General features: G+C 35.1%; 1 protein-coding gene across 1 annotated transcript; it reads left to right on the plus strand.

The window, feature by feature from the left end:
* The first annotated feature begins 1,679 nt into the window (after positions 1–1,679).
* LOC133875538 (hexosyltransferase GAUT11) lies at positions 1,680–11,423 on the plus strand. The gene is made up of 3 exons (XM_062313705.1): positions 1,680–1,804; positions 2,038–2,356; positions 9,565–11,423. Exons 2-3 carry the CDS (start codon positions 2,219–2,221, stop codon positions 11,017–11,019), a joined length of 1,593 nt encoding a protein of 530 aa, XP_062169689.1. The 5' UTR covers positions 1,680–1,804; positions 2,038–2,218; the 3' UTR covers positions 11,020–11,423.
* Positions 11,424–24,795: the final 13,372 nt, after the last annotated feature.

Consider the following 24,795-nt stretch of genomic DNA (forward strand, 5'->3'; position numbering starts at 1 on the left):
TACATCATCTACAACATAAACCAATATTTCCTTTCATTCAAAAGGTAATATCAGTCACAATATGGTGGAGTAGTAATTTTCAGGGCGTGGCTGAACTGCCTATTAATCCAAAATTTATTCATTAAGATTCCAACTCCTACAAAGATCAATATTCTCAAGATTTTTTTTATTTTTTTATTTTTAATTTTTTTTAAATCTTCCTCTTCTCAAGTTTCCAGCATTCAAGAACGAAATTCCAAAAAAATATACTGAAAAATTTGCTCCTCTGTTTTAGGCCTGCACCCATACTTTAATTGATTTCTATTTCTCCACAAATTATAGACCATTTTATAAAGAACCAATTGACACAAATAAGTTTTAAAAGATTTATTTCTCTACACTTTAACAGCAAAAATTGGCCAAAATTTCTATCGGGTAGGTTAAATTAAGATTATATATACTACTGGTCTAACAATATACCAAATCTGCTCCCTAATTAACTCGACACACAAGATTAAATTAACCTTAATTTTCTTAATAAAACCACATATAATTTAATAAGAGATATGATTGGGCCAAATAAAACTTTTCTTGCACTACACCATACGTTTATAGTACCAGCATCATAGGAAACTCAAGAATATAAAAATAATCTTTTGTTTGGCCCATTTATGGACGGACGTTATATAAAAACAAAGAACCATTATTTTTTTCAACTGAACTGGGGGGGCTATGGCCCCTACCGGCCACCCCCTAGTTCCTTCTCTGGTCTTGCAGATTAGGAGGTTGCCAGGTCGTAGAGTGAGAAATTCACTGGGATAAAGATGCCAATGAAATGACTTGCATCGTCCTGTTTGCTTAGATAGAAATAGTTGTTTAACATTATAATAATGTCTGTTTAGAAACTTTGAGTCTATATTAATCATACATGTTATTGTTTATTAATTTATGTTAAGTTTTCTCAAATTATTTAATTATGCTTTCCGCTATAATATACTCTGACAATTAGTTGGCCTAATGAATTCAAATAACTTTGTAATGAGAACATGTTAACTATTTAAAAAGATAAAAATGAATTATCATCGCAATGTTATGGATATAACTTGAATTATTGTAATTATGAGTCTTGATATATATATATATATATGCATTTGTGTGTAATGAATGTATATACATACTATAAAATAAACATATAAACACGATAATCTTAATAATAAACATATAATCTTAATAATTATATTTTTAAGATTAGAGTTAATTTATCTAATCACTCAAATAATAAAACATAACAATAATTATTATGAATTTGTTTTTTTTAAACAATCACATTATTTACTTTAAATATGGAACGAATAAGTTAATTGAATAACTCGTGAACAAGTTCAAACTTGTTCGAAAAATAAATAAATAGAGTTTTAACAGATTGCCTAGCTTGGTAATAAGTTTGAGCTCGACTCATATTTAAAAAACAAAAAGAGCTTAAATATTCAATATTCAAATCGAATTACAACCCTAGCTACGTATCACTAAAAAGAAAAAAAGAAAAAAAAAAAAAAGAAAAGAAAAAATCCCAATTTGCCCAATATTTAAAAAGGAAAAACATTTCTAAAGTAAATTTCAACTTTCAACTTTCAACTTTCAAGTATGTTTTGGCAAGTAAAATATATTTTTACCAAACCTTGATGTCACTGATTACTACTCGTAAAACTGCCTCACATGGTTTCAACCTTCATGTGCTGGGCTTTACCTTTGTTATTTTCTTCTCCCTCGCCAAGCGCCCGACTCTGCTCGGAGCTTCATATCACGTAGAAAAAACCCTTTATTAGTTAAGTTCTTTACTCTTCCCACTGTTTTCCTGCACTCGCACCCGCACTCACAGATCACCATCAGTCCTGCTCTTTTCATTTTCATTATTCACTTCGCCAAAGATTCTGATTATTGTTACTCTATACAATTATTGATTGATTCACAGAAGTGTTTATTTGGATATGATATATAGAGTGAGTTTATTTTTCATATATGAAACATTTTTATCTGACCCAAGTGTGCCAAAACCAGTCTGATATGCTGAGAAGCCTTGTTCTGGTGGGTTGTTGATTGAATCTGGGATTTGGGTCAATGTGAATTCTTGATTCGGCAGTGAATTGACAGTGATCTAATGGCTTTTTGATTGAATCTGGGATATTGGTTAGTCTGCATTCTTGATTTGGTGGTGAATTGTGGAAGAAATCGGCAGAAGATGCGGCGGCGGCGCGTGGTTCGAAGGAAGCCTTCGTTTTGGATCTGGGTGCTTCTTGGGTTGTTCTCCATTGCTGGCCTCGTTTTGTTTGTAGTTCACCATAATCAACGAGAAGATCGGGTGGAACAGCCGGTTGTGGTAAGAGTACAGAGGACCCTGACGCTGCTTTTTTGTATTTTATTCTTATATCATGTCCTTCTTGGATTTAGTGGCTTTAGTTTGTTGAATTTAGTGCTTTCTATCGTACCCATTTGATTTGATATCCTTGCAAATATATATGGTTTGGATTGATATCTGATTACTGTGCTTAAGATGAATTGTGCAATAAAGTTCTCTTCTCCATTTTAGGTTTTTTATGATTTAGACCTTTGAATATTCTGAACTCGATGTACAAACCAATATCTAGCCATGTAACTTGAAGCACATAGCAAGTATTTTATATGTATCCTGTGTAGTCAAGGAAGTATACACACTGTTTTATTAACTATGATTCGAAGGGCGGTATCCTAGATGAGGCAGAGTTGAGGGGAGGGCTATTCTTCGTTCCAAATGAAGCCTAAACTGCTATCATGGAATATGAGAGGGTTCTTAACGAATTGGCTTAGTTTGTGTACCTGGGTTGTGCCTTTGTGTTTCTTAATGAATTTTCAGTTACTTATAAAAAATAAAATTTTAACTAATATATATCTCTTGGATTAATTTTGTTACCATTGATCCTATGGTGGGTCAATCTTCAAGGCCCAGTTATTTCTGTGAGTGATGTGTTTCACAATGAGGAGAAAGCATCAAATAATCATTGGTATACATTACATCAATTTTGTGTTTAGTTTTACAAGTAGTGCCACTAATTTCTAGATTGCAAGTTTAAAATTTTGTGAAGGCAAGAGAGGGTAAGTGTAACATTGAAGTGTTCTCAAAACATCAATGACTAAACTGATAGGGACGAAATTACACTTTGATTCATAGTTTAGGGACCAAAATCGTATTTTGACCAAAAAAATTCTTTTGGATGGTAGGGTCTTTAGTTGAGAAGGGGAAAGAATGATCTCATGCTAATTAAAGGGATTGTGTTAGTGGTTAGTCTAGGTGGTTTTATTATCGATGTGTACTCCAATATATTTATCAAAAATAGAAAAATATGTGGAGGTCTAAGTGCCTTTTTCTTATTTTAATCCATCAAGAGAGTAGAAAATAGTCTTCAGTTACTTTGAGCAGGAAAAGTATCCCTTACCTTTGAGTTTCGTGTCTAAATAAATTCCATAAATTGGGGCTTATCATGATCTGCACGAATCCAGTTCACCTCCTTTAATACTTAAACCTTTATGTATATTTTCTCAAGAGAAATAGAATAAAAATCCTCTTAAAGCGTTCTTAGTAGCCTCACTAAATTTTACTAGCCAAAATAGCTAAGAACCACTTTTCTCTATTTTAGCCGTCCACTTTTTTAAAGTACCTCTAGCAACCTCACCATTTTAGCTATCCACTATCACAATTCCATTTAAATAATCATTTTAAAAAAGGAGGTTGTGTGTGATGCAAGAGAGAGAAATTAAAAAAAAAAATGAAGAGAGAGAAAGTTTTAGTAGTTTTTTATTATTTTGGTTACTGAACAGTGCTCATTATAATTGGTGAGTACTGTTCACTCACCAAGTTGGTGAGGCTACTGAGGACTCATTTTAGACTATTTTAAGAAATTGACTCACCAAAATAGTCAAAAAGTTATTTTGGTGAGTCTACTAAGAATGTTCTTACATGTCTATGCATCTTTATCATGGTTAGGAATTTGACATTTCAAAAGTTGTTAGCTCAACATTCTCTACTGTAGTCAGATTACTTAGTATGGCTTCTGTATGTCATTGAAAATTTTCCTATACTGTACTTTCCTTGAATCTCCTAAATAATTTTCCTCACTTTCAAATTCCGACAAAATATATCCTGCTGAATATGTGCAAACTCTTTTGATACCTATTATGGTAATTTCCCTTAAATTTGTGTGTTTTGTGTGGGAAGAAATCAAATGACTAAACCTTCAAATATTTATCTCATGATTTTGACTAATACCTTCTTGACAATAGCCATTGAAGTAGTTATTCTTTTCCTGAAAACAGTTCTATTTCTTGTTGTAGAATATCCCTTTAACAAGGTCATATGATGATACATGACCTAAACGTAAGACTCATTGACCTCAGATTTTTACTGCCAATTATTTAACCAACTTGCTGGTGTTATATATTTTGCATTACATTCTCAAATATTAATTTCTTGTATGTTAGGGTGACATATCAAGATACTGTTTTTCGTTTCTTTTTACTTTTTATAACAACCATTCTCTTATCTTATTACTCTTTTCCTATTTTCCGCTCTTACTCAACAATAGTCTACTTGTTAGAACTATTGTTCTAAACACTTGGGATGCATGCTCATAATTATTAAAGTTGTATACAGCAGCTTGCTTAGTTTTCTCTTTAATGCTTTAAGACATCATTTTTATGTCCTTAATATGAGTTTCATTACATGCATTAAGAATTGCTTCATCCTTTTGAGTTATATATGTACATTGTTGTCTTTGTTGCACTTTTTTTTTTTCTTTTTCTTTTTTTTTTTTCTTTTTTTTTATTTTATAAGTAAATCAATCTCATTAACAACCACAAATGGTACAACTGAAGTACACAAGAAGTATACAAGAGAGACCCCAATTAGAGAGAAGAACGCAAAACCAAAAATTATGTAAAATTAGAGAAGTGAAAACTGTTGTAAGCTGCCATCCAAGCATAAAGAGATTTGAACATAATAACTTTTAACTGTAACATTGTTCTCTCACAATTTTTGAAGTTCCGAGCTTTCCACTTTCCCCAAATGCACCATATTAAGCACAAAGGAGCCATCCTCCAGGTGTCTAAAGTGCAATGGCTTCCCAATTGACCTCTCTAGCTAGCCAACAACTCGACCACCCTTTCAGGCATGACCCACTTGAATCCAAAAAGATGGAAGATCAAAGCCCACAAGTCCCTAGTCACTTCACAGTGAAGAAGGAGATGATCTGTGGTCTCTCCCTCTTCTTGCACTTGAAACACCAATCCATCACTCTGACGTACCTCTTTCTCAGGTTATCCAAAGTTAAAATGGTTCCTAACGCCACTGTCTACACAAAGAACGACACTCTTGAATGAGCTTTATTCCTTCAAATGCTCTTCCAAAGAAATGAGGAGCGCAGGATAAAAGGATTTGACCTTTAAAGTTTGCCTTTTGGAAGGGATCCACCAGAGTTTATCCTTGCCAGATGCCACCTCTTCTCAACCTAAAAGAGTACGAAAGATTAAAGAACGAAGTGACCGACTTCAACTTTCTAATCATGCATTGATCTGGTAAAAGTAATATTCCACTGAAAAGTGTCGTTAGAAAACTGCACATGTTTCTCACCATTGAAACCTCCTTATAGCAAGCAATACTAAATAACTTTAGAGAAGATGCCTTCAAGGGTTGGTTCTCACACCACAAATAATGCCAAAACCTGATCTTAGACCCATCTCCCACTTTATATCTGACAAATCTAGAGAAATCCCCCCACCCCGACCAGATGCTTTTTCATACCCCGACCCAACAACCTCATTGGAGCACTACCCTCTCCACATGCTATAATATTTAGCTTCCACCACCGATCTCGACAAGGCCTCTCTCTGTGTGGCAAAATGCCATAACAATTTCTCCAATAGAGCTCGATTAAACTGAATTAGGTTTCTAACCTTCAAACACCACAGAAAATCAGAGTACAAATCTTAGATTAACTAACTAGATGGAATTTGAACTCGTTACCAACTCCACCCCACACAAAATCCTGCTAAAGTTTCAACGAGGATGGGGAAAAGGGGCAGATAATAAGTAGGCAAAAAACTGCGGTTCTAATTTAACCTCAGAATTTGTCCGTTCCACTAATAATTGACATTGAGTTTGTCATAGCATGTTTTGTTCATAGGTGATGTTAGTTTTGATGTTAAATTGCATTTTTGCATATTGGGTTTGGCATTCCATACTGGTGTTCTTGATTTTAGGATTAAGGGTTTGGAATTCCATACTAGTGTTATGTGATTTTAGGATAAGGGATGATATTTTTCTCTTTCTGGTAAATATCAGATGCCGCATGAAGCTCATGCTCTGCCACCTGTGCAAGAATATTGATGGGAAGTAGGCCTTAATGACTACATATGTGAAAACTTTGACGGTTGGGTCTCTCAAGATTATTTAAAGAGAAAGGATTAAAAAATAGACAAAGACATGTATTGAATATGGAGTTTAATTTTAACAGCTAATTTGTTGGGGTCAATTGCAAAGGTGCTCTCGGGAGACAGTTCTGATGATCCTGTTTTTGCTCATACAACTCCCTTACACTTAGTATCTATTTACATTCCAGTCTCATACTATTAATGATAGACATAGAATTATTGGTTGTAATTACTTGTATTCTTGTTACATGGATAACAAACCAAGTGCCTATTTGATTATGATTGTTCTTTTATAACTATTAGTTGTTCATTTCGAGAAGTCATTTAGAAAAATATTAAAGTGGAGGTTCACCGGGCTCTTTTGCATGTGATTGAAGGGCTGGAGGCTTTTGGGCCGGGTTCTAGGGCTCACTTAAAGCCCAGTGGTTCTACTCTAAAGAACTCTTAAGTCTTGCCCAGAAGCCTAGTGGTTTTTGTCTAAGCCCATCAAGCTATTCAAGAAAGGTGTGAAGTTGCGGGTTGGTAAAGGCCTTATCCAACCGAGCAAGCCCAGTGTCAATAGGGTTTCTAAGCTGGGCCGTCACCCGAGTCATGCAACCCATTAGGGCTCTGTTGCGGGTCGTGGCCGTCCAAGTCCGTCCGCCCTGCTTGGAGGTTCCTCGGAGACTTCGACGGCGGTTCAGGTGCATTTTCCTTTGGTTCAGATTCCTTCATCTTCAAGAGGCTCAAATACGACGATCGTGGGTTTGGTTGATCGTGGGAATCTTTCCAAGATTTCGCTGGTAGGTATGGCTCATCCCTAGAACTCGCCGGTAGCTTTGGTTCTTCCCCAGAACTCGCCGGTAGCTCTGGTTCACTCCCAGAAATCGCCTGTAGGTATGGCTCATCCCCAGGACTCGTCCATAGGTTCCCAGTGTTTGCCAGCGGCTTTGGTTGTGATGGATAAGGGGGTTGAATAATATATGGGAGAGAAAGGGAAAGATGGTGAGGTTGCACTGTGGTTCCTGGATGGGATGGATGGGGGTGGTGATGGTGAGGTTGGAGAGGTCCTTTCTTCCCCTCTGTGTATCAATCCCCCTGTTGTGTTGGAAGATTCTGGGTACTCAGATTGGGCTTTGCATTATGTTAAGGAGATCTGTCCTATTGTGGGGATCTTTTGTGTGGGTCACGAGGAGCAGTCTTTGGCTCCTTTGACAGCTATTGATGAGGAACATTGTCGTGAGGAGTTGGCTTCGCTCTCTAATTTGGGCATTAAAGGTAGTAAAGAGCTAAGAAATTTGGAATGCTCCATTAACTATGATAGCAGAGGCGAGTCTTCTAGCCATGGAAAAGGTAAGGTTCAGGTCTCTTACCGTTGTGCGTAGTTTATGGGGGTGCCATCATGTGGGGCTTCAGGTGGTTTTTATGTGGGACTTAAGGGTAGTGGAAAATTTAGACGGGTGTGGCGGACTTTACCTTGTTGGTAATTCTATTCAGGTTGCGGTTCTTGCCTTGGTGTCCTGTGTACGTAGGAGCGTCTTATGCTTTAAATAAATTTTTAGTTATTTCTAAAAAAAAAAAACTATTAGTTGCTAGAACTAATCTATGAAGAAAAAGCTGAGCTTCTCCCCATGCCCTGGGAACTGTGATCCTTATCGCAATCCCAATTTGTGGTCATTTACAATTCCTGAAACTCTTCGTTCCCAAATACAACAATTAATTGAAATTTTTTCCAGTGGAAACTTGCAAAATTTTACCACAGATGCCAGAATTTAGATATGGAACTTCCGGAAGTATCATTTGTGAATATAAGTTTCTAACTTCACTTATACACGTAAATAAGAAGCTATTTTCAACTCAAACAAACTGCTTGGATTGTGCTACCTGTCATTTTCTGCTCTTTGGGGCCAAATTTACTTTTATGTATTTTTCATGGTCTATTGTGGGCACCATCTGACCTGGTTTCTCCCATAATTTATTATTTACACAACCTTATAAAAGAAATTATTATTTACATAAAACCTCTTTAAATTACAAGTGAGACTAGTAGCTAGGAGATGTGTGCATGCAGCTAATTTTCTGGTATGGACATCTCCATATCTCAGTACAAATAAAACTAAATATGTCTTTTAATATTTTCTTATGTGAATTGGTTTTTTGGTTTATTGAGAAGCATTGGAATCAAAGTGGGGCTTTGAATAATGTGTTTGGTTGTTGTAATATAGCATTGGAATTATAATTTGTGATGAAAAAAAAAAAAAACCAATATACATTAGCCATTGGTCACCACCTTCACCACCATGCCGCCCATCTTTTTGCAGCCATTCACTAGCACCACCATTTGTCACTTGCATTAGCACTGCTACAACTACCTGTCTAAATCTCGCAGCATTGTGAATGAACTGTCACCACCACTCCCACTACCACTGCCACCGCTACTGGTGACAAATGTGGTCACTACTTCAATATAACCATTACTGCTGCCAATAACCTTCACCTATATGATTTTTGCATATATCACTAAAATACATGTAAACATCTTTCAACTTTGAGATGGAAATAACCATATGAGCCTATTCCAACTTCTAAAACTAAGACACCTACTTTCAAAATTTCCTTTATGATATAGTGGCTTTCCATGTATATCAAGCCAAATAAACTATGCTAAACAGATATTTTTGGAATCAAGTTGTATGAAAATTTAGTAATTTGTTTATTGAAACATATATAAAAATAAAATAAAAAAAATATGCCTCAGCTTTTGTTGATATGAAGAAAGAGATTTCTTGCAAAAAAGAAAAGAGAGAGAGGCTGACAGAATTTAGCTTGGGCTGTCTATGATCATCAACCATGCAGATAGAAACTTCAAATCTAGATCTTCCTAAGATCATTCATTTGGTTACCTTCAGTGATACAATCAGTTGTATTGTTCTGTGGTATATAGTATCATGTGTTATGATTTGCTTGTGGACAAGCCAGACTTTATGGTTCTATTCTCTTTTAGGGAAATTATACTCCACAAAAGTAAATTCTTTCGAGGCATTTTCATATGATGACTTGACAGTTATTACTGCAAAATTGTTGTGTGGTATGGTCCATCGCCTTTTGGATTTGCTGTTTGACTTGGCATGTGGCTTCCCTTTTCAGGAGAGAAATGCAAGATTTGAACAGGTTGCTTACAAGGATTTGAACTTTACTGAACAAATATTGAGTGCTACCTCATTTTCCCGGCAATTAGCAGAGCAAATGACACTTGCCAAGGCTTATGTCATTATTTCCAAAGAGCACAATAACCTTCACCTTGCTTGGGAGCTGAGCTCAAAAATCAGAAGTTGCCAACTTTTGCTTTCAAAAGCTGCCATGAGGGGGGAGCCCATCACATTCGAGGAAGCAGAGCCAATAATTAAAAGCCTATCATCTCTCATTTTTAAGGCACAAGATGCCCATTATGATATTGCAACCACAATAATGACAATGAAATCTCATATTCAAGCCCTTGAAGAGCGTGCAAATGCAGCAACAGTTCAAAGCACGGTGTTTGGGCAACTGGCAGCCGAAGCACTACCCAAGAGCCTTCATTGCCTAGATGTTAAACTCACAGCTGATTGGCTTAAAAAGCAATCTCTTCAAGAACTTGCAGATGACAGGAGAAACTCTCCTCGACTTGTGGACAACAATCTCTACCACTTCTGCATCTTTTCAGATAATGTGCTGGCAACCTCTGTTGTTGTCAGCTCTGCAGTCTCTAACGCTGATCATCCAAAGCAGCTGGTCTTTCACATTGTCACAAATGGAGTCGACCATGGAGCAATGCAGGCTTGGTTCCTTAGTAATGACTTCAAAGGTTCCACCATAGAAGTGCAGAACATTGAGGAATTTTCTTGGTTTAATGCATCTTATGCTCCCATTGTGAAACAGCTCCTTGATGCAAATTCATGGGGCTACTATTTTGGTGGAGATCAAGATTTAAAGGTCGAGCCAAAACTCCGGAACCCAAAGTACCTGTATTTGCTGAATCATCTTCGGTTTTACATTCCAGAGATCTATCCACACCTTGAGAAGGTAGTTTTTCTTGATGATGATGTTGTTGTCCAGAAGGATCTGACACCACTTTTTTCGTTGGATTTGCATGGAAATGTGAATGGAGCAGTGGAAACTTGTCTTGAAGCATTTCATCGTTATTACAAGTATCTCAACTTCTCAAACGAAATTATCAGCTCAAAGTTTGATCCACAAACATGTGGATGGGCCTTTGGTATGAACGTTTTTGATTTGATTGCATGGAGGAAAGCGAATGTGACTGCACGGTACCATTATTGGCAGGAGCAGAACGCTGATGGGACACTCTGGAAGCTGGGCACTCTTCCTGCTGGTCTCCTAACTTTTTATGGTCTCACTGAGCCACTTGATCGTAGATGGCACGTGTTAGGGCTCGGATATGATTTGAACATCGACAACCGTTTGATTGAGAGTGCAGCAGTAGTGCACTTCAATGGCAACATGAAGCCATGGCTGAAGTTGGCCATTGGGAGGTATAAGCCTTTATGGGAACGGTACATAAATCAAAGCCACCCCTATCTCCTAGATTGTGTCAAGAGTTAAAAAGTATGATATACTTGTTGATTGCAGGTTATTTATGCGATTTTTAAACAATTTTTGAACTCAACCAGTGATCGCATTATTGTAGGGTCAGAAGCAGAAAGTTTTGACTGGAATAGGAGGTTTTCTTTTTGTTTTTGTTTTTCTTTTTCCCTTCATAGTGCCCTGAAAGAAAAAGAAATGATTTGTATACATTAGAAAGTTCAAATGTACTAGGGGAACGGAACGAACAGGTTTGGAGGATTCTTTTTTTTTTTTTTTGGCTGATGGGGGTTCACTTCTTTCCCCTTCTACAGGCTGTAGAATTATTTCTTCTTATACTTTTTCTTGTAATAATCTTTCATATCTTTCAACTGTAATGTACGTTATTGAACAAAAATATATATTTTTCTTTTGTTTTCTTTTTATCTTATCGTCCGCCAGAATATCATCTGTTCACTGGAGTGAAATAAACTTTGGACTTGGAAAATGAATGACATTAATTCCCACTGTCCTAACTGTTAACTTCGCTAAATTAGCTTCCCACTGGGAACTTCAGTTTCAGAATTTTTGCGAGACTTCGCTAATTCTGCAGACCTCCTCGAGTATCTCCAGCAGCATATGCTATAAAGCTTCTACATCGTGTAACTTGTTTTCTCCTTAATTAAAACACATATTTTGTTTTTTTATTAGCTACTTTTTGCAAGCACTACAGCCAAATGTATTTTTTTCAATTTTAACTTTCCGTTAAATCTTGTTAAAATTTTTAAAATACCCTATCTTTTTTTCTTGTAGAAAAAAAAAATGGCTAGGATTTAAGTATTTGTTAGAATTTAAAGGAATTTGCAAAAATACTCGTGTCTGAATCTTTGAAAAAAATTTATAAATATTTTTTTAAAAAAATAAACACGGGTCTTTTGGAAATTTTGATAAGATTTTACAAAAAATTATAACGGAGGGTTGAAATTGAAAAAAAAAATAAAAAAAATAAATAAATGCCTTAAATTGATACTTTTTAAAGTTTTAGTACATTTTTTCAAAACTGAAAAAATATTTTCCTCTTCTTTCTTTTTTACTCAATTTCTCTCTTCTCTATGTGGTTTAAGTTCCCTATCATGTCCTCCCCATTTTTGTCAACCTTGCCATTCAAAAAAGAAAAATGCCTTAAGCTGGGAAAGAGGACTAGCAGCAGCTTTTTTTTTTTTTTTTTTTTTTTTTTAACTTTTCTTTAATTTAGATAATTAAATCACTTTTTGCCTCCCTATTTAAATGCACTCCGCAATAGCTTTCATTATCCTTTCTTTATATTTTTTAAATATTATTTAAATTAAATGTTAAGAGAAAGAGAGATCGATGAAAGATAAATCATTTAAATATTTTTTTAAATAAATGCTAAAGGAATGAGAGCCGAAAGCTAATGCTTTTTGTATTAAAATAATGCTAAGAGAATCACTTTTACTTTTCTAAATGATTAAATTGCTAACGAAACTTAGCCCATGTAGTGAGCCCGAGTTATGTTGATAATAAAAGTCGTAGACATAATAGTATACTGAAATAGTAGAATTTAGGTTTAAACGTGCATTTATGAACAAGCTATATATATTTAAGAGAAATATTACGGTAAATCTTTGTCAGTTTAATTAGAACAATACATTTAGCAAAAAGTTTAAGACATTATTCTTAGAAAATCATGCAGCAGTTTATAAGGACAAAAAGTCTTGCTAATGAAGTGCACATGACCTATTTGTGTCTTTACTCTTTCACAGTAAGATTTGCGCGTCCCTGAAACATATGGTACAATCAGATTAAGCACTGTGCTTAATTTAGAGTGGTGACGATCGACGATGCTGAGACGTAGGAGGTGGAAGCCATTCATTATATTTATTTCATCAATTTTTTTGTTATTCCATAAAACAGAAGTTAAATATACACTTTTAATTTTATCCTAGCCTCTTGGGTTGGCTCATAATTAAGCTCATGTATGAGTAATCTGATTGCTTATCTTCCGGAGGAGGCATGTTTATTTGATACGTACAGCAGAATGCAATGCCATGGTGTAATATTTAGGGAATATTGTACCGTTGGTCCCTGTGGTATGTCATAATTATTTTTTACTCTCTATAGTTTAAAAAGTTACTGGGAGGTCCTCGTGGTATGCAATAATTACAAATTGATCCCTAGCGTCAAATTCTGTTAAATTTTTTAACAGATTCCGTCAAATGTCACGTTAACGACACGTGTCGCCATCTTACGGCGACACGTATCCATCTTAATAAAAAAATATAAATTTATTAAAAAATAAATAAAAATACTTATTTTTTTTAAAAAAAAAAAAATCAAAAAAAAAAAATAAAAACTGAACGGGTGGCTTGGCCACCCCTTTGGGGGTGGCGCGCAGCCACCCCCAAGCTACAGGGGGTGGCCTTCGGGCCACCCCTGGAACTCCGGGGTGGCGCGCAGCCAGCCCCAGTGGCCAGGGGTGGCTGCACGCCAGTCTGGGGGTGGCGTGCGGCCACCCCCAGTGGCTTGGGGTGGCCATCAAGCCACCCCCAGTGGCTGGGGGCGGCCAGGCCACCCCTTCACCCCCAAAGGGGTGGCCAAGCCACCTGTTCAATTTTTTTTTTTTTGAATTATTATTATTTTTTTTTTTAAAAAAAAAATAAGTATTTTTATTTATTTTTTAATAAATTTATATTTTTTTTATTAAGATGGACACGTGTCGCCATAAGATGGCGACACGTGTCGCAGACGTAGCATTTCACGGAATCTGTTAAACAATTTAACAGAATTTGACGACAGGGATCGATTTGTAATTGCTGCATACCACGAGGACCTCCCAGTAACTTTTTAAACCATAGGGAGTAAAAAATAATTATGGCATACCACAGGGACCAACGGTGCAATTTTTCCTAATATTTAATAGTAATAATAAAAAAAAACAAACAAAAAAGGAAAAAAGGAAAACATAATGCCATTTGATCTCATATTCCACTAGTTGTGCCTGATCTCATACTCAATGTGGTGGCAGCTCTAATACAAATGATACAAATTTCAAGTAAAATTTGCTATTGAAAACCGGCTTGTAAGAAAAGACTACCCAAGAATTTATATACATATTATTAATATTTAAGCTTTGCGGGACATTCACGATCGTAACAGTAAATAGTCTTTTTTTTTTTTTTTTTTTTTTTTTTTTTTTTTTTGAAAAGAACAGTAAATAATCTTTTTTTAAGCAAAATTTTATAATTTTTCTTGGATAAAATAAACCAATAACTTCTTGTATATCTTTTTCTTCTTAATTATTTACCATATAGTATCTAGTTTTTGTTGTGTCATTAATTTCATAATAATTTTATCAGGGAAATGTATGGAGATCGATAATTAAGAAGAGTAATTGAATTCAATACAATATTCTATAATTAAAAAAACTTGAAAATTTAGCAATTGTAATAGAACCGCATCAAATGACGTCATTTAGCAGGTGTGCATTTTGTAACTGGTTTGTATGTGTTGTAAATGTGCCGAGATGAATAATGGGTTGTGACCCATGTTATGTGTATTCTCCCAAATTCCCAATTTCAATCAATTCAAATTACTACAATTTCTTTAATCAATCATTCAATCCAAATAATCATCATACATCATTTCCATAACTACCATAAAATTACATCAGAGAATTTGTGTTCATTACACTTAAATGTTGTTGTAATGAAACTTGAAAAAAAAAAAAGAAAAAAAGAAAAAGAAAAAGAAAAAAAGAGTAATGTTATTTGGTAGATTGTTATACGGATTGATATATAACTTGATGATATGACAGTGAAAATCAACATCTAGATTAGCACTTGAAAAATAAAATAAAAAAAATAATGATTGATTTTTTGTTTTTTTAATAATACAATAACACTTTTATAAATTAATCAGAAAAATAGAGTAGATTGCTCTAGCAAAACAATATCACAGATATGTTTAGAAATTTCTTCAATGTAAACTTGATCTATAAACTGTTTAACAGCAGTTTAAGCTAAGTCATGTGCCGCCTTATTAGTGATTATACTTATGATGAATCTGCCAAATAGAAAAAATAAATAAATAAAAATAACATGATACGAGTATCATCCACTAGTTGTCCAAATCTATTCCGCTTTACGAACATTAGAACTCACCGCTTTAACCGCTTGGAACGCATCACCTTCCAAAATGATATAATGTAAACCTAATTATTATTTGCAAAATAATAGGCATGGAAAGCTGTTAAGACTTCTACAGCTACCGGTTCTAAGTGACCCAATCTTATCATGCTCCTTACCGCATGCACATATCCCCCATGATCCCGCACTACAATACCAATTCTCATTCACCCACTGAACTTGTCTATAACAGCATCACAGTTTACCTTGTAATGTAACTCGGTAGGAGCCTTCCAACTGGATTGACTAGTACTTCCATTCTCTGTTGGACGTACAGTTTCTGGCAAATTTGCTCTTTCGAAATCCTCGATTGATTTAAAAGCCTCCTTAACAGTAGAGTTTGGGTGAAGGAACTCTCCATCATGGACCACCATAATTCTACGATACCAAATTTTCCTAGCTATCCCCACAAATAACACAAATTCATCCTTAACACATTTATCCACCATAGCCTCAACCACCTGTAAAAAAATCAGATCCACAATAATTGCTTTTCTGAAACTTTATCCCGCTCACCCCCCATACATCCATCGTAGATGGACAACTCCATAATAGGTGATGTGTGCTTTCAACCTCTAAACCACAAAAAAAAGACACAAAAGATCAGTTACAATACCTCGCTTTTGCAAATTATCTTTAATCGGCAGCATATTGCGACATGCTCTCCATAGAAACATTTTTACAGTATTATGAATTTTCGATTGCCATATAAATCTCCAAATATCACGTCCACAAGTTTGCATTGAAGTTTCAGCCTTGAATACATCTTGTCTTTCTTTTTCCAAATGATAAGCAATGATTGCTATTCATCTCAATTGTACAATAGTCGTATAATATTCTATTAACAAGCATTACTCTTAATAGAAATCGTGGCTTTAAGTACATAAGGAAAATGTGACACACCACCCAAAAAGTTGCCATGAACACGGACCTTTTGGGAAGCCAAAAACCAAAACCAGAAGGAAAAAATCTAATGTAGATCAGCCTTGAGAAAGAAGTTTGGGATGGAAAACCAGCTGAAATTATTCCTCCATGGTTTTTAACATCGGTTTTGACTGCGGGTAATTAATTCACTTTCCCAATGCGGCAGTGCTCCAATCATATCACGTTGTTTCATGTCTTTCTGTAAAAGTTTTAGAAATGATTGAAAAGCAAGTGGTAGATAAGTAACAACTTTAATGAAAGATCTGTTTAGAGCATTCTTAGTGAACTAGTCAAAATTAAATCTAAGGGGTAATTACCTTTTCCCCCCATTAACTATCAGTCATTGTCAACATGCCCCCATGAACTGACACCTCGACCAAAAGAGAGCATCCAACTACCATCGTTACCCACTTTGCCCCCATCCGTCAGAAGATTCCGTTAACTTGAATGGAATATTCCATTTTTGGGCATTAGTTTTTGTTTAAAGACCAAAATGCCCTCTACAGTAATTAATAAAAAAATATTAAAATTAATATATTTTTTTGTTTTTTAAAAAAAAAACAAAAACAAAAATTAATCTAAGGGTGGCGCACTTTTTTAGTTTTTTTTTTTTTTTTAAAATATTAATTTTAATATTTTTTTATTAATTACTGTAGAGGGCATTTTGGTCTTTGTGTGAATTAGACTGACAGATGGGGGCAAAGTGGGTAACGATGGTAGTTGGATGCTCTCTTTTGGTCGAGGTGTCAGTTCATGGGGGCATGTTGACAATGGCTGGTAATTGATGGGGGGAAAAGGTAATTACCCCTAAATCTAATTTTAGCTAAAAAAATCACCTTTTGCTATTTTAACTAACCAGTTTTTAAAAGCATCAACATCAAACTCCCTAAATATTTCTCTACTTTAAGCAAATATTTTTTTTTTATTAGATTTAGAGTAATCAATTCAACTGTCTTCCAAAATTGAACATCAAACATCAACCACTTCAACAGAAGGAAGGAGTGAAGGAGCATATCGAGTATCTAACAATTCATTTGAACAAACAAGAATTGAATGCATGTCTTCAATTCTCAACTACCATGAATTAATGACAATTTGAAACCATTCGTATCTAGTGCAACAAACATATTCATGGTAATTTAGACTTAATGCATAATTGAATGGTTCATTGGACAAGACAAGACATGGCTAGAGAGTTGAATTGAATGCTTTATTTAATGCATAACTGAACTCAATGGTTTCTTTAATTCAATTGAATGCATTATTTCTGGTGCACAACCATTTGTTCTCTCCTCTCTGCATTTAATTGAGCTGAATGCGCACCTTTATTTATCAAAGAGAGTAGCATCAAACTTTCAAGAGTTCATCCTTAGAGAGTTCGTCCTTCACTTTCGATCTAAGTTTTCTCTCTATGGCTTGCTCTCCTGATAAAAAAAATGCTTCTTATTGAGTTAGACTCTCATAAAGAGTTAGAAATAATTGCAAGACTTACTATGGAAGAAGAAAGATCAACATTACATGGTCCTTCTAGACGACGTCACACATTCATTAGCCATGATCACTTGCAAGCCGAAAAAGATCTTTTTTGTGACTATTTTGCTGAATGACCAATATATCCTCACAGATATTTTTGAAGAAGGTTTCAAATGAGTCGTCTTCTTTTTTGTCGTATTCAAAATGCGGTTGAAGCTCACGACACTTATTTTCTTTTTACCAACGAAGAGATGGTTGTAGAAGACTCAAATTTTCTTCCCTTTAGAAGATTACCGCCGCACTTAGGATGCTTGCATATGGTGTTATCGTTGATTTTATGGAAAAATACTTGAAGATTGGAGAACCCACTGTAATAGAGACTATAAAAAAGTTTGTTAGAACGACAATTTCAGTTTTTTCAGAAGAATACTTAAGGTCACCCAACAATCAAGGCATCACTAGATTGCTAGTGGAAGGCAAAAAGTGTGGATTTCCAAGCATGTTGGAGAGCATTGATTGCATGCACTGGAAATAAATGAATTGTCCAACTACATGGAAAGGTATATATTTTGGTCATATCTATGAACCAACTATTATTTTGGAAGCAGTAGCTTCATATGATCTTTGGATATGGCATGCTTTTTTTGGGTTACCGAGTCTCGTAATGATGTAAATGTGCTAGATAAGTCTCTTATATTTTTTGACCTTGCTCAAGGACGTGCTTCTCCTGTCTACTACACAATTAATGATCATAACTATCCAATGAGATATTACCTCGCTGATGGCATATATTTGCAATGGACAACATTTGTAAAAATAATTTCATCTTCACAAGGGAATAGGAGAAAACACTTTATTGCAGCCCAAGAGTCAGCAAGGAAGGATGTGGAGCGTGCTTTCAGAGTACTTCAAGCACGATTTGCAATAGTTCGTGGACCTGGACGATTTTTTCATCTTGAAATGCTCAAAGACATTATGATGGCATGCGTAATTTAACACAATACGATCGTTGAAGATTAGTGGACTAACACTGGAGCAGAAGACTTCGAATATGAACAATTCCATGAACCACTTGAACTAGTGACACCTAGGCCTACAAATGACTTTAGTGAGGTTACTTGGCGCCATCATTGTATTAGAGATAGGGAAACTCATGCTCAACTTCAGTTGGAACTCGTCGAGCACTTATGGCAACTACATAGTGAGGCATAGGAACTTGTCATGATCATTATTATTGGTTATTTAGACAAACTTTTGAGTTTATTTTTTTATTTAGACAAACTTTTGTTATTGAGAAACTTTTGTTAAAGTAGGCCGTATGTTTATCTCTACAGATGCAGTAGGCTTGTTGTGGTCATATCTGGGGAGCTTCTTGCAACTCCTTCCTCGGATATCCTTGCCATGATCACATTTGTAAAAAGGGCATGCAGAGTTTATGAAGGGCCATATGTTTATCTCCAAAGAAGGTCTCACCATTTTACTAAGGGAAACATTAAATGTTTATCCTTGTCATGATCGCAATTGTGGTTATAAATTTGAATACTTTTAATCAAAACTAACTACATAGGGAACTCAAAAATTCAACAAAGTCTAATATTCAACAAATTCAAAAGTTCATCATTTTTAAATATCCTCAACATCATGCTCTATTTCTTCCAATACAACGTCTCTCATTCAATAGAAATGAATATCACATATGGGACAAAATCACGTTCACATAATTTAACCAATCTGATTAGACCTTCAAGTAGCTACAAAATTAAGCAACTAGGGCGCACTAGCAAAATAGGATGGAACTTACACTAAAACTAGTGGCTACAAAAGTAAAGAACTAACAAAAAAAAAAAAAAAAAAAGGTGAGTTTTTGGCCAAGGATTGCAAAATTTACCTTCAATGATTGCCTTTTTGAGATTCAAGGATTGCCTTTTTGCGTCAGCAAATATATTCTACCCATCTACATCCAATAGACATGTATCCAAGAATATAAACTTATTTTCCTCTCTCTCTTCTTTCAACCGAAGTGCTTTTTCACTCAATTGCGATTCTCCATCTCTAAGGCACACTTCTTCTTGCTTAAAGCGCACTTCCTTTTGCTTAAAAAGAAACATCTCTTTATCTTGCTCACGTGCTTCCTCAAATAGTTTTATTTTCTTCTTCTTGTCTTCATTTGTATCATTCAGTATCACAACAACACCTAGATTCCTTTTTTTGGTATTCATTCTTTTGTTCTTTTCGGCTTTTCGGCCTATTGGTCTCTCAAAGTTTACAAAAACTTCAGACGAGGCCTCATCTTCCTCTAGGTTTATTGAATCTTAAGTATTAGTACAAGATGTCACAACATATTTTTTTTTTGGTTTTGTAATTTCCATATTAGCCAGCCATTTTGGATGAAACCTCAACAATAACCAACAATGTTCAAAGTGAAATGTTGTTCCTTGAATCTCGTGATACATAAGTTTTTCCTTTCCAATCTGAAAAATTAAAAAGTTCAACATAATTAGAATCTTTTGGAATAAATAGAACATAGACCAAAAAAATTGATAAAAAAAAAAATCATCATAATTAGAACATACCTTGTCTTGCTCAGTCAAACCACTTTGAAGACGTAATTCAACTTGGGCTAAGTAACCACAAAACTTATTTACCGCTTGTTGAATCACGGACAACCTATTCATTAAAGAGTTCTAATTACGATGGGAATTAAAAGTCTTGTGCTCATGAAAGAACTCCCAAATTCTATGCCAATATTTTTTTTCATTTCCTTGAACTGCATCCATGATGACTTCAATCCATGACGATATTAGCATATTGTCTTCATCCATGTTGAAGTTGCCACCCCGTAATGGTTTTTTAACAATGACTTCAACCTCCTCCATTTGAGGTGGAGGCTCTTGGTATTCAAATATTGTACTTGAAGATTCTATGAAAATGGCATCCACACTAAAAAGAATGGACAATTTTATAATCTAGGTTTTGCACATTTATCAACTTATTACTTTCGTTAATCTTCCATCCAAAAAGATAACGATCACACTGTCACAACAAATATCCACATCATCCTCTATAAGATTATGCCACATGTACACAACACCACCTCACACTTGACACATTAGTATCATTTGCCACAAATCACTCTCACCAGCAATCATGAAATTTAATAGATTAATTAAGTATTTTAAGTTAAAATTACACCTTTATGTTAAAAGAATTATTTTTTTAAAATAAATAAATAAAGCTAGTCATGGAGACTCACAGTTATGGGTCTCTTCCCATGGTTGGCCATGGAGACTCAAGGCCAGTCATGTCAACCTACTCCTCTGTGATGGGAGGAGTTTGCAAAGGCCTTACAAAGGTCGCCTTTGCCACCTCTATGAGGAATAACTCATGGAGGCGCAACCTCTACAAGGGTATCACAGAGGCTCTATGATTGACCCCTCACAAAGGGGGTTGCGGAGGGTTTGTGACCTATGTGAAGAGGGTCGTAGGGCCTTCATGACTAATGTCTCATAAAGGTCACAAAGGCAACCTCCTGGAGTGGGTTGTGGAGACCCCATGACACACCCCAAATGGAGTTCATGATGCCTCTGCGCCTACACCTTGCACAGAAGGGTGGCTCTACATGACCAATCTTAGCTCAATGGGAAGAGATTCGCGGTGGTGGGTCTCCATGACTAGCTTTCTTTTCTAAAAGAAAAAAAAATAAAAAATAAAAAATAAAAAATCTTTCAACATAAGAGCATAATTATAATTTAAAATTCGTAATTAATGTGTTGAAGATCACATATGCTAGTAAGGGTGATCTAACAAGGAATGTGGACATGACAAGTATAAGGTGGGGTAGTGTGTAAGTGGCCAAATTTTATAGGGATGTGGCTATTTGTCCACGTGGAGACATGATTGTAATCTTCTTGGATAGAAGATTGATAGAAGTAATAAAGTGATAAACGTGCAAATTTCAGGCACGCAATAGAATTTTCATTTTGAAAACTCAAGTAACTTTTTCTCCCTCAGGTCTATAGTTGTTAGCTTTTTTAGTGTTGGTAAATTCGGTGTCAAAACTTATTTGTTTTATTCAAGAAAGGAAAAGAGCCAAGTGAGAGGAATATTGTTCAAGAATGAAAAGAGCCAAATAAGAAGAATATTGCAAGAATATTAATCAAGAAATGAAAGAGCTGAGTAAAGAGATTATTGTAGAATATTAATCAAGAAAGAAAAGAGCTGAATAAGGAGATTATTGCAGAATATTAATCAAGAAAGGAAAGAGATGTGATTTGAAATTTTTTTTGCATAATTATTTGTTCCTAAATGTCTGAATTTTCTTCAAGTGTCCAAACAGCCAGAAGCCGTGTCTGAACACAACCCACAAAGAGCTCATGTTCTGCATAGTGTCCGGACAGGTTAGCGAACGGGACTTCCCAAGAGTACCTATTCTCCAAGATGTCCGGACACCCTAACGGACACAATTTCCCGAGAAGAATTTTTCATGCATGTGTTCGAACACTAGGGTTGCCTGTCCGGACAAACTTCACAAAAAAGTTTTTCTTTTTGATCAATGTCCAGACACGCCTTAGCCTGTCCGAACGCCACCGCCTAGAAACTCATTCCTGACTTGTTTTAGGGTTTCTAAAACCTATTTAAATGGGCTTCTAGGTAGTCTTTGTTTAAGAATTCCTATAGAGAATTCCATTGTGCTAAGATAACGTTTATTAGGCTTAAATAGATTTATGTATCTCTTATAGAGTGTTGCTTGTATTTGTTCAACCATTGAAGCCAATTGGAGAGGAGATCCAATTAAGGAAGATCAATTGAAGAACTTACCAAAAGGGTTTGGGAGAGAGGCAGATAAGTAGGCACTTGTTATAATTCAAGAGAGTGACTACTGCAAAGGGTTGTAAGTACAAACTTTGATCTTGTAATTCGCTACTTCTTTGGTATAATTGATTTTCCTGGGTTTGGCTGCTTCGTAGTGGTTTTTCTCTTTGATGCAAAGAGCTTCCACTTCATAACCAAATATCTGTATTATCTGTTTTCACTGCTTTACATATTTGGTTATCTATTTGGTTGTGATTGTTTGGAATCTATAATTATTTTCAATTGGTATTAGAGTGGGTTCCCTCTATTTGGATTAATTTCCTGAGTGTGATCCTAGGCTTCTTTTTATTATGTCTCTTCCTCTTAATTATATTCTTTCCTTTGATGGATATAATTACGGCTATTGGAAATCCCGCATGAGATTTTTTCTAAAATCAATAGACGTTTGGCATATTGTCGAAACTGGATGGACTCCACCAGAGACGGCAACAGTTGAATGGACTGTTCCTCAAGAACAAACTCCTGTTATGAATGACAAAGTCATGAACACTATATGCCAAGCACTTTTACCATCAGAATTCTCACGAATTTCTTATTGTTAAACTACTTAGGAAGCATGGGAAAACCTAAAAACCACATATGAAGGAACTCAACTAGTTAAATCTGCAAAAATTCAAGTGTTGGTTTCTCAATTTGAAGGAATTAGAATGTTGGAAGAAGAGACATGTAATGAATTTTATATCAAGATAAGTGATCTTTGTAATTCTATGATTAATCTTGGAAATAAAATTTCTGATGCTAAAATCATTAAGAAAATTTTAAGATCTCCGCCTAAAAGATTTAAGATAAAAGTTACCATTATTGTGGAAAGTAAGGATCTTGATACAATGAAAATTAAAGAACTTGTTGGCTCTCTTCAAACTTATGAATTTTTTTTACCTCCCCTTAGGAAATTAAACTCAGTCCATTGCTCTTAAGGTTGCTAAAGAAAAATCTAATAATTCATCTGATGGGGATTCAAATGATGATGATGGTCTTTTCGTGTTTGCTAGAAATTTTTGGAAGATGATGAACTCTAATAAAGGAAAATTTAGGAATAAGAATGCTAAATCCTCTAAAAATCCTAAAGGTGATTTCACAGGAACTAGTCAAGAAAAGTTTGAATTTGACAAAAAGGATCCTCGTGGTCCTAGATGTTATGAATGCTCATGGCATGGTCATATTCGTGCTGATTGTGGTAATTTAAAACAATCCAAAGGTAAAGCTTTTAATGCTACTTTGAGTGATGATTCTGACAGTGATAAAGTTGATAAGACTTCTGGAAAAGACTCAAATTATTTAGCTTTTGACCTTCATATAATAGCCCTTATGAGTTCAATAATTACTATTATGAAAATATTGGTCATACTTGACCACTGTACATTGTCTTCAGATTCACTCTCAAAAACCTTGGACTAAGAAGAATAATCCTAAGTCCTCGTTTGGTTCACGGAATGGGTATTCCATTAGGAAAATGAATAGTTATTACTTGGAATGAGAAAGAGTGGAATGAAATAATTATTTCAATTCTTTAGTTTTGTGACAATACATGTACCACAATTAGAATTGATCCAAATTACTAAAAAACCCACATAATTTATTATTTTTCAAAAAAAAAATAGTGGACCTTAGATCTGTGGGTGACAGGTTTGATCTAAATTCTTTGTTCTTTTAATTTTTTTTTTTTAAATTTTAAAATTTTAAAATTTTTCTTTTAAGTTTAGTTTGGAAAAATTAAAGAATTTTGTTTTTTTTTTTTTTTTAAAAAAAAAAATGTTGTCAATTCCCTCAAGAATTGCTATTCCTCTTCGTAAGGGAATAATTATTTCCAATGAATAGATCCTTACCAAATAAAGGAATAACTATTCCAATGGAATAGTCATTCCATTCCAATGACTTATTCCGCGAACCAAATGAAGCCTAAGAAATGTAAAGCTGGTGCAAGGTCTTCTATGTCTAAATATATCCCTCCGCATAGGAAATAACATTCTCAAAGGATAGTCCCTACTTGTGTGGCAAAATTGGTCATAACCAATCTAACTGCTTCAAGCTGAAACCTCGTGAGCATAAGCATGATAGTTCCTATTTTAAAAAAGTTATGAGGAGTTATACAAGCTGATGAGGGATGTTTTGACTACGTTAGATAGGTTGGACAAAAGTCACAACACTGCATCTAGGGTTAAGAAGGCTTGGGTTAGGAATGTTGATAGCATTCAACCTTTGAGGGGAGTGGTTGTGGACCCACCTAGAGTTAGGTAGCCTCTTGGCATGTCTACGATCAATATCCTTGTTTGTTTTATATATCCTAGAGCATGTCAAGTTCCATGCATTGCATTTTGTAGTTATTTTCAATTTTTTTTGTTTA

The sequence above is a fragment of the Alnus glutinosa genome, chromosome 8 (genome assembly GCF_958979055.1).
Source record: "Alnus glutinosa chromosome 8, dhAlnGlut1.1, whole genome shotgun sequence".
Lineage (NCBI taxonomy): Eukaryota > Viridiplantae > Streptophyta > Magnoliopsida > Fagales > Betulaceae > Alnus > Alnus glutinosa.